This window comes from Rhincodon typus, chromosome 4 (assembly GCF_021869965.1).
Source record: "Rhincodon typus isolate 14 chromosome 4, sRhiTyp1.1, whole genome shotgun sequence".
NCBI lineage: Eukaryota > Metazoa > Chordata > Chondrichthyes > Orectolobiformes > Rhincodontidae > Rhincodon > Rhincodon typus.
The window spans coordinates 59,848,934-59,864,622 of NC_063335.1; the positions used below are offsets into that span (position 1 = coordinate 59,848,934).

Sequence of the window (15,689 nt, forward strand, 5' to 3'; positions counted from 1 at the left end):
TCTGAAGAAGGGCCTAGGCCCGAAACGTCAGCCTTCCTGCTCCTCTGATGATGCTTGGCCTGCTGTGTTCATCCAGCTCTGCACCTTGTTATCTCAGATTCTCCAGCATCTGCAGTTCCTACTATCTCTGTTAGACTAACTGTTGTTTTTTACAAAACTGTAGTTTGGTTGATCATTTTCTGACTGTTCACTTAGAGTAATATCTTTTTATTCTAGTTATTCAATTTGCCATACCTATGTAATTTGCTTTGTTTCAGTTTATGATTCTAGTTTTAGACTGGAATATATCAATCAAACTTAATTCAATTTAACTATGGTCAGCATGTATTTGTGAGGGGTAGAGCATGCCTCACAAACCTTATTGAATTCTTTGAAGAGGTGACCAAACACGTGGATGAAGGTAGAGCAGTGGATGTGGTATACATGGATTTGCATAAGGCATTTGATAAGCTTCCTCATGGTATGCTCATGCAGAAAGTAAGGAGGCATGGGATAGGGGGAAAAGTGGCAGATTGGATTCAGAATTGGCAGACCCTTAGAAGATAAAGGGTGGTAGTGGACGGAAAATATTCAACATGGTGCTCAGTTACGAGTGGTGTACCACAAGAATCTGTTCTGGGTCCTCTTCTATTTGTGATTTTTGTAAATGATTTGGATGTAGGAGTGGAAGGGTGGATTAGTAAGTTCGCGGACATACAAAGGTGGATTGAGTTGTGGATATTGCGGAGGCTGTTCTAGGTTACAAAGGGACGTTGATAGGATGCAGAGCTGAGCTGAGAAGTGGCAGATGGAGTTTAACCCTGAAAAGTGTGAGGTGATTCATTTTGGAAGGATAAACTTGAAAGCAGAATACAGGGTTAACGGAAAGATTCTTGGCAGTGTGGAGGAGCAGAGGGATCTTGGGGTTCATGTTCACAGTTCCCTGAAAGCTGCCACCCAGGTGGATAGAGTTGTTAAGAAGGCGTATGGTATGTTAGCTTTCATTAATAGAGGGATTTGAGTTCAAGAGCCGTGAAGTTATGCTCCAGCTATACAAAACCCTGGTTCAGCCACATCTGGAGTATTGTGTCCAGTTCTGGTTGCCTCATTACAGGAAAGATGTGGAAGCGTTGGAAAAGGTGCAGAGGAGATTTACCAAGATGATGCCTGGAATGGAGGGAAGGTCTTATGAGGAAAGGTTGAGAGAGCTAGGGCTTTTCTCTTTAGAACGTCGAAGGATGAGAGGTGACTTGATAGAGGTGTACAAAATGATCAGAGGTATAGATACAGTGGACAGCCAGAGACTTATTCCTCGGGTGGAGGTAGGTATTACGAGGGGGCATAGTTTTAAAGTGAGTGGAGGTAGATATCAGGGAGACGTCAGAGGTAGGTTCTTTACTCAGAGAGTGGTAGGGGCGTGGAATGCATTGCCGGAGAGTGTAGTGGAGTTGGCCTCGTTAGGGGCATTTAAGCAGCAATTAGATAGGCATATGGATGATAGTATGAGGTATGGGTGGAGGTTAGATAGACCTTAGGTTTAGGGTAAAAGTTCGGCACAACATCTTGGGCTGAAGTGCCTGTACTGTGCTGTACTGTTCTATGTTCTATGTTCTGTGGCCACTTTTACCCAGAGAATCTGTAGCTGGTTGATAAACATTATTGTGAATTTAGATTTTGTTCACAAAGCAGTGGCATGGTGGCTCAGTAGTTATCACTGCTACCTCACGGCACCAGGGACCTGGGTTCAATTCCACCCTCGGGTGACTGTGTGGAGTTTGCACATTCTGTCTGCATCTGTGTGGGTTTCTTCTGGGTGCTCTGGTTTCCTCGCACAATCCAAAAATGTGCAGACTAAGTGGATTGGCCATGTTAAATTCCCCGTAGTGTCCAGGAGTGTGTAAATTAGGTGGATTAGACATGGGAAATGCAGGGATACAGGGAAAGGGTGGGGGGATGGGCCTGGGTGGGATGTTCCTCAGAAGGGCAGTGTGGGCTTGTTGGGCCGGATAGCCTATCCCCACACTTGTAGGGATTCTTCTCTATTCTAAGACAGAAGTCAAATATGATGACATCATTAAGTTTGTTCCTCATTACTAATGTAATCCCAATCAGATAATTAAGAAAATTATATAAAATAGATCACTCTTAGTTGTTTCTACTGAACAGCATCTCTCTCCTTGTTGTGTTATAGACTAAAGAAAAAGTCCCAGCCAATCGACATGAGCTCTCAAGGATTTAGCAATCCAATGGCAGTTGAGGATTCAACATTCCAAACTGGTAAAGTCCTGCCTGTCCTCAAAACAACCGCTTCAGAGGAGGAGAAGATAAATGCTGCCAACACACAGAGACGTAACACTAGACGGACTGAACTCAAAAGATATTATACTATTGGTAGGTGCTGTAGTCTGATGCCAGGAGAATTGCACAACCCTTAGAACCCATGACAGATTCCTGTGTGTGCTGCTTGTGTAGTGTGGTATGTAAATATTATGTCTGAAATTTGAACATCTATGTCAGTAGGAACACATTTTCAAAATCTATTTCAATCAACTATTGGTGGCTAGTTTGCTTGGTGCTACATAGTTTTCCAGGAATCCTTATTTTCATAATCTGTCTTCATATGTCTCTCTCATTAAACAATTAATAAAATGGTCCCTGTCAATTTTATCACTAGTACAAGCAACACGATCAATTTGTACCAAAATACAACAGGCACTGGACGTACTACCATCTGTGTGTGTGAATTTCCTTTGATAATCTGTTTCAGTAAATGCACTATGGTATTTATATTCTATGATATGTTGTAACTCTATCTTCAATTTTGCGTGGCATAATTTTTTATAACTATCTGCTGGTCAGTGAGAATGGGGAAATAGGGTTACAATATGGGCTATAAACAGGAATAGAAAGAGGGTATAAACAGGTTATAAAACAAGCAGCATTAGAAACAAGGTTTCAAACAAACAGGTTTCAAACAGGTAGGAGTTCATGATTTGTGACATTCTCTCACTTGAGATATGCCAGCTGTGTGGCTTAACTATTTTACCAGCTTTCTGCTCAACTACCACTTCTGTCACCTCCACATCCCTTGCTTGACAGTCATTGGGACTGCAGCAACTGAATATGCAGAGCTTGGGACTGACAGTGCAGAGAGAAGCCAGTGTACTCAATCTCAGCTTTAAGCAAAGTGACTTTCTAAAGAAATATTCATAAAATGTTTCCTCATGTTTCGTTTTTATTTGATCATGAGATCACTTCCTAGGTCAGCATTGATTATCAATCCCTAATTGCTCACAGGGCAGTTAAGAGTCAACACATTGTTGCCAAATAAGGTTGGTGGATTTCCGTCCCTAAAGGACAATAGTGAACCAGATGGGTTTTTACACATTTGATTGTAGTTATACAGCCAGCATTAGGCTAGATTTTCAATTCCAGGTTTTTATTGAATTCCAATCTCACTGTCAACCCTGGTAGTATTCAAAGCTATATCCCTAGAGCATTAGTCTGGGGCTCTTGATTACAAATTTCATTCACATTGCCAGAACACCACCATCTCCCCTCCTGTTATAAAGCCAGTTTTCACAGAACGCTGCCACAGTACAATGCCATGTGTACTGACATAGACAATTCCTTCGGACCGTATCTCAATACAGTTCCTCAGTACAGATTCACTGGATAGTGTCTCAGTAGAGAATCTCAGTACAGTTCCTCAGCACAGTATCGCAGTACAACGTCTCAGTATAATGCCTCAGTACAGTTCCTCGGTACAGGAGCAAAGCATAGAGCCATGGTAGACTGCTGCAACAGTTCTCTGGTGCTTTCAGGCAGTGTGACAGGTTAAAAACTTGCCAAAATTATTTCAAAGATCGCAATTCCAAAATTAGCTCATTGTCAGTGTCACAGTTGGATTTGAATCCTTATGGTGGTCAGAATTCTCATCCGTCCAGACTTTAATGCCACAAAATGCTTGTTAAATGTTGTAATTGTGTTCTTATTTTCCTTCAATCAATGTCTTTCCTTTCCTCCCTTCACTATGATGGTTGGATTTGCTCTTCCTATTCTCCTGTTTTTCTGCGGATATGAGTCAGCAGCAGTACCAAGATTTAAATTGATTTCTGATCAACATGCTGCTTCATGGTGTGCTGCAACATTTTTTAATCAAACCTTGATTGTGCTCTATCTGGAGAGAGGTGTGAGTCTCTTTGTTTTAATCAAGGTTTGGAAATGGCATTTGGACACTGAAATAACTACAAGAGTCCAGTACCCTGTCACCAAGTCACCTTTATTTACACGTGGAGAGTCCTTGACACTCATCCATCTCCCTCAGAACAAGTTCTCAGATTGAGCAAGATGTCTGACACTCCTGTTCTTATCTGTCAGGCCGGACTCCCTGATTGGACCAGATTAAGAGCCTCAATCAGGGAACTCATATTCTATGAGGTCCACCTGGTTGACCTCATTACAATCACTGCAGGCACCAGTCTTATCTTGGTGCTTGAGAGCACTGTAATGAAAACTGGACCTATCTACTAAATCGATTGAAAAATAACCAGGGCTGAGCTCCCTCACTGATGATGTCATTGATTAAAAAAACGTTTTGTTACACTTTGTCTGATATCAGCATGTGTATTATTTATGATCCGAGACAAGACTGTCAAATGTATCCACACTACCCACAATTCCACCGAACTTTATATCTCTGCAAACTTACTAACCCATCCATGTCCATTTTCATCCAAGTCCCTATCCCATATATATATCACAAACAGCAGAGGGCCCAATCTGGATACCTGTGGAACACCAGTAGTCACGGACCTCCCGCCTGAAAAGCACCTTTCCACCAATACCCTCTCACTTCTATGGACAAAGTCACCATGGATCCAATGCATCTTAATCTTCTAGATGCTCTTGTTTTAAATATATGAATAGAATGCCTTCAGATTCTCTTTAATCCTACTTGCCAAGTTCATTTCATGGCTACTTCTTGCTCTCTAATTCCCTGCTTAAGTACTTGCCTGCTTTCTTTATATTTCTCATGGGCCCTGTCAAATTTTAGCTTCCTAAACCTTACATATGCTTCTTTTTTCCCTCTGACTAAATTCATAATCTCCCTCATTATCCAAGGGTCCCTTACCTTGCCATCCTTGTCCTTCCTCCTTACTGGAATATGTCAGTCCAGAACTGTCATGAGCACATTTTTAAACAATTCCCACATGTCAAATGTGAACTTGCCTGATAACAGCTCCTCCCAATTAACACTCCTTAGCTCTTGCCTAATACTGATGTAATTTGCTGTCCCACAATTTAGTACCTTGCCGCCAGGTCCTGACTTTGCTTATTCATGGCTATCTTAGAACTTAAGGAGTTATGATCACTGTTTCCAAAATGCTGTTCCACTCAAATGTCAGTAACCTGGCCAGGCTCATTAGTCAGTACAAGGTCCAGTATGGCCCGTCCGCTAGTTGGACTAGACACAAAATGTTTCAAGAAACCCTCTTGGATGCACTTATCAATTCTGCCCCATCTGAGCTTCTTGCTCTAAGGGAGTGCCAGTCAATATTGGGCAAGTTAAAATCACCCACTATGACAACTCTGTCTTCATTGCATCTTTCCACAATCTGCCTAAATACTTGTTCCTCAATGCCTCAGTGGCCGTTGGGGTGGCGGGGGCGAGGTGGTTGTCTATAGTATAATCCTATCAGAGTGATTGCACCATCTTATTTTTGAGCTTTACCCATATTGCCTCAGTGAATGAGCCCTCCAGTATGTCCTCTCTAAATGCAGATGTAACATTCTCCCTGATTAGTAATGCAAGTCCTCCACCTCTTTTACCTTCCTCTGTATCACATCTAACACAACGAAACCTTGGAACATTGAGCAGCCAGTCTTGCCCCTCTCTGAAAAGTCTCTGTAACGGCCACAGCATCATTGTCCCATGTAGTGATCCAGGCTGTAAGTTCATCTGCCTCACCTTTAGTACTCTTTGCATTGAAATAAACACATTTCAGCCGTAGTGCCATCATGTTCATTTACCTGTATCTGCCTGATGTTTCTTTCTGATTTACTGGTCCTAACATGCATCTTACCCTCAATCCCTCCATTTGCTGACCTGCTGCTCTGGTTCCCAGCCCCTACCACTGTAGTTTAAACCCTCCCAAGTAGCACTAGCAAACATCCCTACAAGGACATTGGTTCCCCTCCAGTTTAGGTGCAACCCATCGCTCTTGTACAGGTCACCCCTGCCGCAGAAGAGTCCCAATGATCAAAGAAACCCTGCCCCTGCACCTGCTCCTTAGCCACACATTCATCGATCCTATTTTTCTATTCCTTGCCTCAGTAGCATGTGGCACTGGTAGTAACCCAGAGATTACTAATTTCAAGGTCCTGCTTTTCAGCCTCTTTCCTAACTCCCTGTTCTCACCCAACAGGATCTCATCCCTCTTTGTCATAGAATCCATACAGTGTGGAAACAGGCCCTTCAGCCTAAAAAGTCCACACCGAACCTCAGAGCATCCCACCCAGACCCATCCCCTATAACCCACATATCCCTGAACACTACGGGCAATTTAACATGGCTAATCCACCTAGCCTGCACGTCTTTGGACTGTGGGAGGAAACCGGAGCACCTGGAGGAAACCCACACAGACACAGGGAGAATGTACAAACTCCACACAGACAGTTACCCGAGGGTGGAATTGAACCCAGGCCCCTGGCGCTGTGAGGCAGCAGTGCTAACCACTGAGCCACCGTCCCACCTTTATACGTATGTTGTTGGTACTAATGTGCACCACAATCTGTCTGGCTGCTCACCATCCCTCTGAACAATTTTTTGCGACTACTCAGAGACATTCTTGACCCTGGCACCAGGGTGGCTACACACCATCTTGGAGTCTTGAACCTGGCCACAGAATCACCTGTCTGTGCCCCTAACTAGCAAGTCTCCTATCACTGTCGCTCAATTGGATCTTGCCTGACCCTGCTCTTAAGCAGAGCTATTTGTGGTGCACACGTCTGGCTGCTGCTGTTATACTCCCCTGAGACGCTATCCTCCCACCAGTAGTGTCCAAAATGGTATACCTGTTAGAGAGGGGAATTGCCACAGGAGACTCCTGCGTTACCTGCCTGCCTGTCCTGGCGGTCACACATCTACCTGACTGAACCAGCAGAGTGACCACCTCCCTGTAACTAGCAGCTATCATAATCTCTACCCCCATATGCTCCTCAGTGTGTCGAATTGCCACTCCACGGAATAACATGGTCTATAAGGAGCTGCAGCCAGTCCCACTTCCTGCAGACAAAGCCGTCAGGGACACCAGACTGCTTCCTGATCTCCCAAATCCGGTAGGAGGAGCACATCACTGCCCTAATTGCTATTTCCACCCCTATACATGAAGAAAGATAAAAGAATCCTACCTTGCTTACCTTACTTGCTGAAGCCCAGTATTCACCTAAGCCCACACTTACACCAACTGGCAGCATGACATGATTACTTAAATTACATTGCAATCTTTACAAGCAGACCAAATACCTTCCAAGCTACAACAAACTTCCTAAAAGCCTCTCCCAATCGCTCTTTTTTTGGTGAGAGGAAGAGGGAAGGATATAAACACTACAGTAATGTAATGTTTGGGGCTCACCGTTCCTTGACACTGGTTTCTTCCTCAATCCGCTGATCAGTCATGGTGACTAAACCGAGTTATCCCAGAATGCTCCTCTGCGAAATCTCTCAGCCATCTTCTATTGGATGCTCTTCCTGCTGCTTATCAACGAGGGGGGTTCTTTATCACTCTGCTGATTGGTTGTGGTGACTGCGCCAACTTCTCTGAGAATGATCCTCAGTGAAGTCTCTCTGCCATCCTCTATTGGATCTTCACATCTACTTTCCTGCCCTTGCCCCATAACCCTTGATTCCCCGACTGATCAAGAATCTACCTATCTCAGACTTATACATTCACAAAGACTTTACCCCAACCTGTCTGTGGCAAGGAGTTCTCTAACTACTGTCAGCCACGTTCTGCTGCCTTAGCCATGGGCAGCCGTCAGCCATTATGTGTTGTTCAGTCATGGGTATTCTGGGCTGAAGAGTTTCAGTTATCAAGAGAGATGAGACAGACTGGTGTTCTTTTCCTTAGAACAGTGTAATTGAGAGGGGATATGATTGAAATATATAAAATGATGACAGGCTTAGATGGGGTTGACAGGAAAAACAATAGAAAATGCAAGAGCAACTCAGCAACTGACAAAGGTCAGTGAGCTCAAAACATTAACTCTGCTTCCTCTCTACAATGTGACACGATAACTCAGTGGTTAGCACTGCTACCTCACAGCACTAGGGACCTGGGTTTGATAACAGCTTTGGGTGACTGTTTGTGTGGAGTTTGCACATTCTCCCTCCGTCTGAATAGGTTTCTGCTGGTGCTTCTGTTGCGTCCCACAGTCCAAAGATATTCAGGCTAGGTGGATTAGCCATGGTAAATACTGAGCTGTGAGGGTAGAATGGGATGCTCTTCAGAGGGTCTGTGCTGATTCAATGGGCTGAATGGCCTCTTTCTGCATTGTAAGACTTCTGTGATTCAGCTGCTGCCAGACCTGCTGCGTTTCTCCACAGTTTCTGTTTTTTTCTTCCAGATTTCCAGCAACTGCAGTTTTTTTTTCTTATAGGCAAAGACTTTTCCCCTTGATGGAGGGATCAATGATCAGAGTGCATAGCTTTAAGGTGAGGGGCAGAAGGTTTAGAGCAGATGTGAGGAAAATCGTTTTCACCCAGAAGGTGTGGGAATCTCATAACATTGAAGAAACTGTCATAATATTGAAGACTCATTTAGACTTGCACTATAATGGCAAGGAGTACAAGGCTATGGGCCAAGTGCTAGAAAATGAGATTAGAATATTTAGGTGTGATCCGAAATGTCAGCCTTCCTGCTCATCTGATGCTGCTTGGCCTGCTGTGTTCATCCAGCTCTACACCTTGTTATCTTAAAATATTTAGGTAATTATTTTTGACTGGCATGGACACAATGGGTCAAAGGGCCATTTTCTCTGCTGTAGATCTCTATGACTTTATGATTCTGAGTTTTTCGTCCCAGGAATCAGGTTAGTAAATCTTCTCTGAAGTGTTTCCAATACATCCCTTGTTCAATAAGAAATTGTGCAAGAGCTTGAGCACAGTGCAGTAGGTGTGATCTCACCAATGTCCTGTACATTTATAGCACGACTTATCAACTTATACACTCCATTTCCTTGGCAATAAAGGCCAACATTCCATTTACTTCCCTAATCACGTGCTGCATCTCCATACTAACTTTTTGTGGATATGAACACCACATCCCCCTGTACCTCAACATTCTGCATCTCTCCTCATTTAAGTGATACTTTGTTTTTTCATTCCAAAGTAGATGAGTGCACAATTTCCCAATTGTATCTATCTGCCAATTACTGTCAGTGATAAGGATGGGGTCTTGCCCACTAGCATGAAAGCCAAAAAGAACTCCTTGACCTTCCTTGGACAATGCCAGCCAAAAGGCCCTCAAGTGCCCAGCAGTGCGCTTTCTGCTCAGAAACATCATCCAGAGAAGCCACTATCCACCGATTACAGGCGGCATGAGTGGAAGCATTGGTGACTGCCAGTAATGTATCCAGGGAGAGGACGAAGATTGCCAAGAGACTCAGGTGATAGGTGGGTGAGGGCAGTTGGGATAGGGGTCATAGACCACAACATCTCAATGGCAAGTTCTTGACTATACATGAGTGCCTCTGAACGAGGTCAAGTCCTGTTACTTATGGACTCCAGTATTTTCGCAGTGACAGATATTTGGCTAGCTGGCGTGTAGTCTCCTGGTTTCAATCTCTCCCTTTTTCTATCAATGAGGTGAAAGTTACATTTGCAGTTTTCCAATCCGCTGGGACTATTCCAGTATTGAAAGAATTTTGGAATACTACAACTAGTGCATCCATGATCACCACAGTCATTTTTTTAAAGACCCTAGAATACAAGCCATCTAATCAAGTTAAGTTTTCAATATTTTATCCTATTAGTTTTACATTCATTGGGCTAAATATTGTTATTTCTGAAGATGGAGGTCCGATATTCTTTGCTGACTAGTTTTTCAATATGTCTTGCAGTTTCAAAGATTGGCACAAATGAGGTCCCTCTGTCCCTAAATATTTTAAGTAGTTGTGAATATCTAGGTGAGGCTTGTCCAACCTTTCACTAGGAGGGGGCACATTTCAATTTTTCTGCAACTTGGAGGTGCTGGTGAGTGAATTTCAGTAAGATGAGGTTTGCTGCAACGGTAAAAATTAATTTAAAACCCAACAATTTCAAAGCAATAAATTGGTAATTTAAATAAGTGAGTAATTGTTCTACAAGTATATTAATGGGAAGAGGGAACCAGACAAAGAGTAGGGCCCATTAGATACTAAGGAGGCAATTTGTGCTTGGAGGCAGAGGATGTTGGTATTTAAACGAGTACTTCATATCTGTCTTCACTTTGGAGAAGGACGATGTAGGTTCAGAATTTGGGAAGATGGACTGTGAAGTTCTTGAGCAGATTGATACAGTGAGTGAGGAGGTTTTGGTGGACTTAAAAGTGGACAAATCGGATGAGTTGCATCCCAAGGTGCTGTGGGAAATTGCAAGGGCTCTGACACAAATTTTCTGTTCGTCTCAGTCCACAAGGAACTGGAAGAAAGCTAATGTAATTCCACTTTTCAAGAAGGATGGTAGGGATAAACCAGGGAATGATAGACTAATGAGTCTCACATCAGTGACAGGGAAACTATTGGAAAACATTCTGATGGAAAGGCAAGGTTTAATCAGGGATAGTCAGCATGGCTTTGTCTGAGGGAGGCTATACCTAACAAATTGAATTTTTTAAGGAGTCCACTTGGGAAACTGATGAAGAAAGTATAAGCACATGGGATCTGAGATAATTTAGCAAGATAGATCCAAAATTTGCTTAGTGGTAGGAGGCACAAGGTGCTGGTAGAAGGCTGGTTGTGTGCCTGGAGGCCGGTGTACCGTGGCATACTACAGGGATCAGTGGTGCTCTGTTATTATTCGTGATCTTTATGAATGATATAGATGAGAACGTGGCTGGATGATACATAAGTTTGAGCATGACACAAATATGAGCTGGGCCATTCTCAGTGAGGAAGAAAGTCTTAGATTACAGGAGATTGAGGTTATAAATAGATTGGTCAGATGGGCAGATCAGTGGCATAGAGTACAGAAGAGGCCTATTAGCCATCAAGTCTGTACTGCCAAAGCTACACCAAATCTACACTAGACCCAACTTCCAGCACTGGGCGGAAAGATTTTGGGTGTCTGAAACGCAGTGCCTGGAAGGGTATGAGGCAGATAACCTCACAAACATTAGAAAGCACTTGGATGAGCACTTGAAATGTCATAACATTCAAAGCTATTGGCCAAGTGCCAGAAGATAGGATTAGTGTTGATGGTCAGCGCAGACTCAAAGAGCCGCTTCTGTACTGTATGACTGTGTGACTTAATAATTAAAATGGCCACCAAAACATGCCAGATAGCAGGGCCAGCTGATGTAACCTTTATCTTTCCATAATATGAAACAAAGAACTGTGGACGCTCGAGAGCTGAAACAAACAAAAACAGAAATTTATGGAGAAACTGTGCAGGTCTAGAAGCATCTGTGAAAAAAAAAGCAGAGTTAACATTTTGATCCAGTGACCTTTGTTCAGCAGTTCTGAAAGTAATGGACATCGGGGCTGAGCCAAGTTGGATTTAACAAACACTGACTGTGTGTCCATATCTGGGACACATACTCGGAGCTGACTTTAGTGATTGAACTCTCTGCGTGATGATAATGGTAAAGATGGGGCTATGCCAGCTCATAACATTCAATAGTTCCACACCCAAAGTAGAGAGTGTCACTCACAGTAGAAATGTGATTGTGTAGTAGTCACTCTTACTGATAACTGTCATGGAGAGGTGCATCTGCACCAGGCAGATTGGTGAGGATGTTATCAAATATGTCTTTCTCTCTTGGTTGTTTCCTCACCACTTGCTGCATTCCCAGTCTTTAGAACTCAACCAGATAGTGCTGCTGCTGAGGTACTCTCAGCGATGACATTGAAGTCACCCAGAGTATATTCTGTGCCCTTCTCACCCTCTGTGCCTCTTCTAAGTGGTGCTCTGTATGGAGGAGTGCAGATGATAATGGGTGTTCCATTTAGTCTTATTCTGATTCTGAAATTCAGACCTGTATTCTGTGTGTTATATCAGTGCTTTATTATATGCATTATTTCAGTGCTGTATTCTCTTATATTTATATCAGCATTATGCTCTGTGGGGTATGACAATGCTGTGGTCTGTGCGCTATTTGTGATGTATTTTGTACATTATAGCAGTGCTGTATTTTGTGCATTATAAGTGAGGTCACCCACTTTGGTTCTAAAATGGAGACAATGGGATCTTTTGAAATAGTGAAAAACTACAAAAGGGGATGTCCAAAGAGACTTGATGTCCAGGAACATAGATCACTTAAAGTACATTGAACATATACAAAGCGGCGCGGTGGCTCATTGGCTAGCACGGCTGCATCATATCACCAGGGACCCGCATTCAATTCCAGCCACGGGTGACTGTCTGTGTGGAGTTTGCACGTTCTTCCTGTGTCGGCATGGGTTTTCTCCAGGTGCTCCGGTTTCGTTCCACAGTCCAAAGATGTGCAGGTTAGGTAGATTGACTATGCTAAATTTCCCATAGTGTCTAGGGTGGGAAATACAGGGATAGGGTAGGGGGTGGGTCTGGATGGGATGCTGTTTGGAGGGTTGATGTGGACTCAATGGGCCAAATGGCCTGCTTCCACACTGTAGGGGTTCTATTCTGTGTGTAAAGCTTTGTCAAACAGCCTGATGGAAAGCTGGATTTGAATCACGAGAGACCCAGGATACAAAAGGCGCTAGAAGCCATGCTTCAGTGTTATGTAGCCCCTTGGTTAGGCCTCATTGGAGTATTGCAATCAGTTCTGGGCACTATACCTCAGGAAGAAGATATTGAGTCTGGAGGAAGTGCAGTGTAGATGTACCAGAATGATACCTGGACTCTCACGGTTATTTATGAGAAGGAATTAAACAATTTGGAGTTAAATTTCCTGGAATTTAAAAGGTTCCAGGGTGTTTTAGTCAAAAAAGAATTGTACATTAGAACAGAGTCTTCAGGAACATTTGCAAAGCCTTTAAGTTGCTTATAAAGTATTGTTAATTAACCTGTTTGGACATGTTTATGACACAACTCTGGGGTGTGAACCTGGACCTGTTGGCACAGAAATAGAGATATTACTCCATTACGCTACGAGACACCAACCCTATTAAGGTACTTATATCGCCCTGTGCATATATTTATATGCTCTGTAGATATATTTAATGAACCTTTAAATTCACAATTTTTTCCTCATTTATTTGCTACAATAAAGTAAGGGAAGAAGGCGGTTATTTGATGTTCGAGCCATCATTAGCTATGGAAGTAAGATGAGGACTTTATTAATATTTTCAAGTAATCACCAAGTATCACATCAATTTTGAGCATTTGGAGGCCACCTGATGTTGGCCACAAACATTGCAAAATATAAAAATTAATAATCAGTTTTTAAAAATTATTAAATTATTTTAAAATATTATTGAGTGTACAGAAAAGTGGATATGTGTAGGTTCTTTATAGATCAGCCTTGATTTAATTGAATGCTGGAAGAGATTGAAGGGCTCAATGGCCTCCTCCTGTTTCCGTAGTCTAAACGCTTTTGTAGAGGGCACACAAGAGATTTATGATTTTTTTCAGGCTAAGGGATTTCTAGAGAAGGTTTTGCTGTTCACCTTAGAGCCACAAATGCTAAGATGCAATTTGATGGATATGTTTAAAATCACGAAAGGTTTAGCTGGAGTAAATGAGGAGAAAGAGTTTCCAATGACCAGCAGGCACAGATTAAAGGTGATTGACAAAAGGACCAGAAACAACATGGGGGAAAACATTTTCATGCAGCATGTTTTAGGGTTTGCAATAGACTAACTGGCAACAGTATTTATGTATTAATTGGTCAAGTTGCCATGATGTCAAGGAAGCACGGAAGGGAATGGTCTAGATTGATTTTCAAAACAGCTGAAGCAGCTTCGATGGATTAAATGAGCTCCTCTATGATTCTTGAAAGAATCCATTTATGCATTTTTGTTCATGGTGAAATTGGGATATAATGGAACACTACATGCTGTATTATGTTCATTATAGCTGTCCTCTATTCTGTACACAATATCTGAATTCTGTTAAATCAGTATCTCCTTCTGTGCAATATATCAGCACTGTATTCTGTACATTTTGTCAGTGCTCTATTTTGTATATTATTTCAGTACTGGATTCTGTGTGTTACATCAGTGCTGTATTCTACGTATTGATTCAGCACTGTAATCTGATATATCAATTTTGTATTCTGTATGCTCTATCAATGCTATATTTTGTATGTTATATCAGCTCTGTATTCTGTGCACTACATCGGCACTGTATTCCATGTGTTATATCAGTGCTGTATTCTCTGTGCTATGTCAGCACTGTATTGTGTTATTATCAGTGCTGTATTCTGTATGGTATATCAGTGCTGTATTCTGTTTTCTGTACGTGATGTTAGTGTCTTATTCTGTGCTATATCAGCGCTATATTCTGTGAACCAGATCTGCACTATATTTTGTACATTATATGAACACTATATTCTGTGCTGCATCCAGTGCTGCATTCTGTGTATTATATCAGCATGGCATTCTGTGTGTTTTATCAGCGTTGCATTCTTTGCATTACATCAGCACTCTATCTATGTGCTGTGTCAATGCTATATTCTGTGCCTTGCATCAGTGCTTATTCTGTACGCTGTATCAACACAGTGGTCTACATTCGAGTTGTATTCTCCAAGTTATATCAGTGCTGTATTTTTAAGATTATAACAGCATTCTGCATGCTATTTCAGCATTGTGTTCTGTGATCTCAGTTTTGCATTCTGTGTGTTATATCAGTGCTGTATTCTTTGAATTATCTCAGCACTATATTTTGTGTGTTATAGTAGCATTGTATTCTGTAGACAATACAATATCATCACGGCTTTCTGTGCACTATTTCAGTGCTGCATTCTGTATTATATCAGTGCTCATTCTGTGTGTTACATCAGTGCCATGTTGTGTGGGGTATCTCTGTGATGTATTCTGAGCATTATAGCCATAATGTACTCTGTGGATTACATGAGTGGTCTAATCTGTGTGTTACAGCAGCACTGTGGTTCTGTATGCTATCTCTGCGATGTTTTCTTTGTAGCAACACTATTCCGTGCATTATTTCTGCACTGTATTCTGTGCACTAAATCAGTGCTGCACTTTGTAAGTTATATCAGCTCTGTATTCTGTTATTATCAGTTCTGTATTCTAAGTGCTATATCAGTGCTATATTCTGTCATTTCATTGCCTTATTCTGTCAGTTATATCTACACTGCTTTCTGTTATGCCGTTGCTGTATTCAGTGCAACATATCAGTACTGTATTCTGTGCATTTTTCAAACCCTACATTCTGTGTGCTTTATCAGCACAGTATTCTGTTCTGTAATAGTGCTATATTCTGTGTGTTATAACAGCACTGTATTCTGTGTATGAGTGGTGTATTTTGTATGTTATGTCAGCTCTGTGTCAGTGTATTCAGCACTGTT

At 42.1% G+C, this 15,689-nt stretch overlaps 1 protein-coding gene across 1 annotated transcript in view; it reads left to right on the forward strand.

Annotated features, from left to right (window-relative positions):
- Positions 1 to 15,689, forward strand: part of oxr1a (oxidation resistance 1a) — a 245,534-nt gene that overhangs the window by 16,710 nt on the left and 213,135 nt on the right. Inside the window, exon 3 of the mRNA XM_048596118.1 lies at positions 2,171 to 2,370. Coding sequence (XP_048452075.1) covers positions 2,171 to 2,370 — 200 coding nt within the window. The remainder of the gene's footprint in view (positions 1 to 2,170; positions 2,371 to 15,689) is intronic.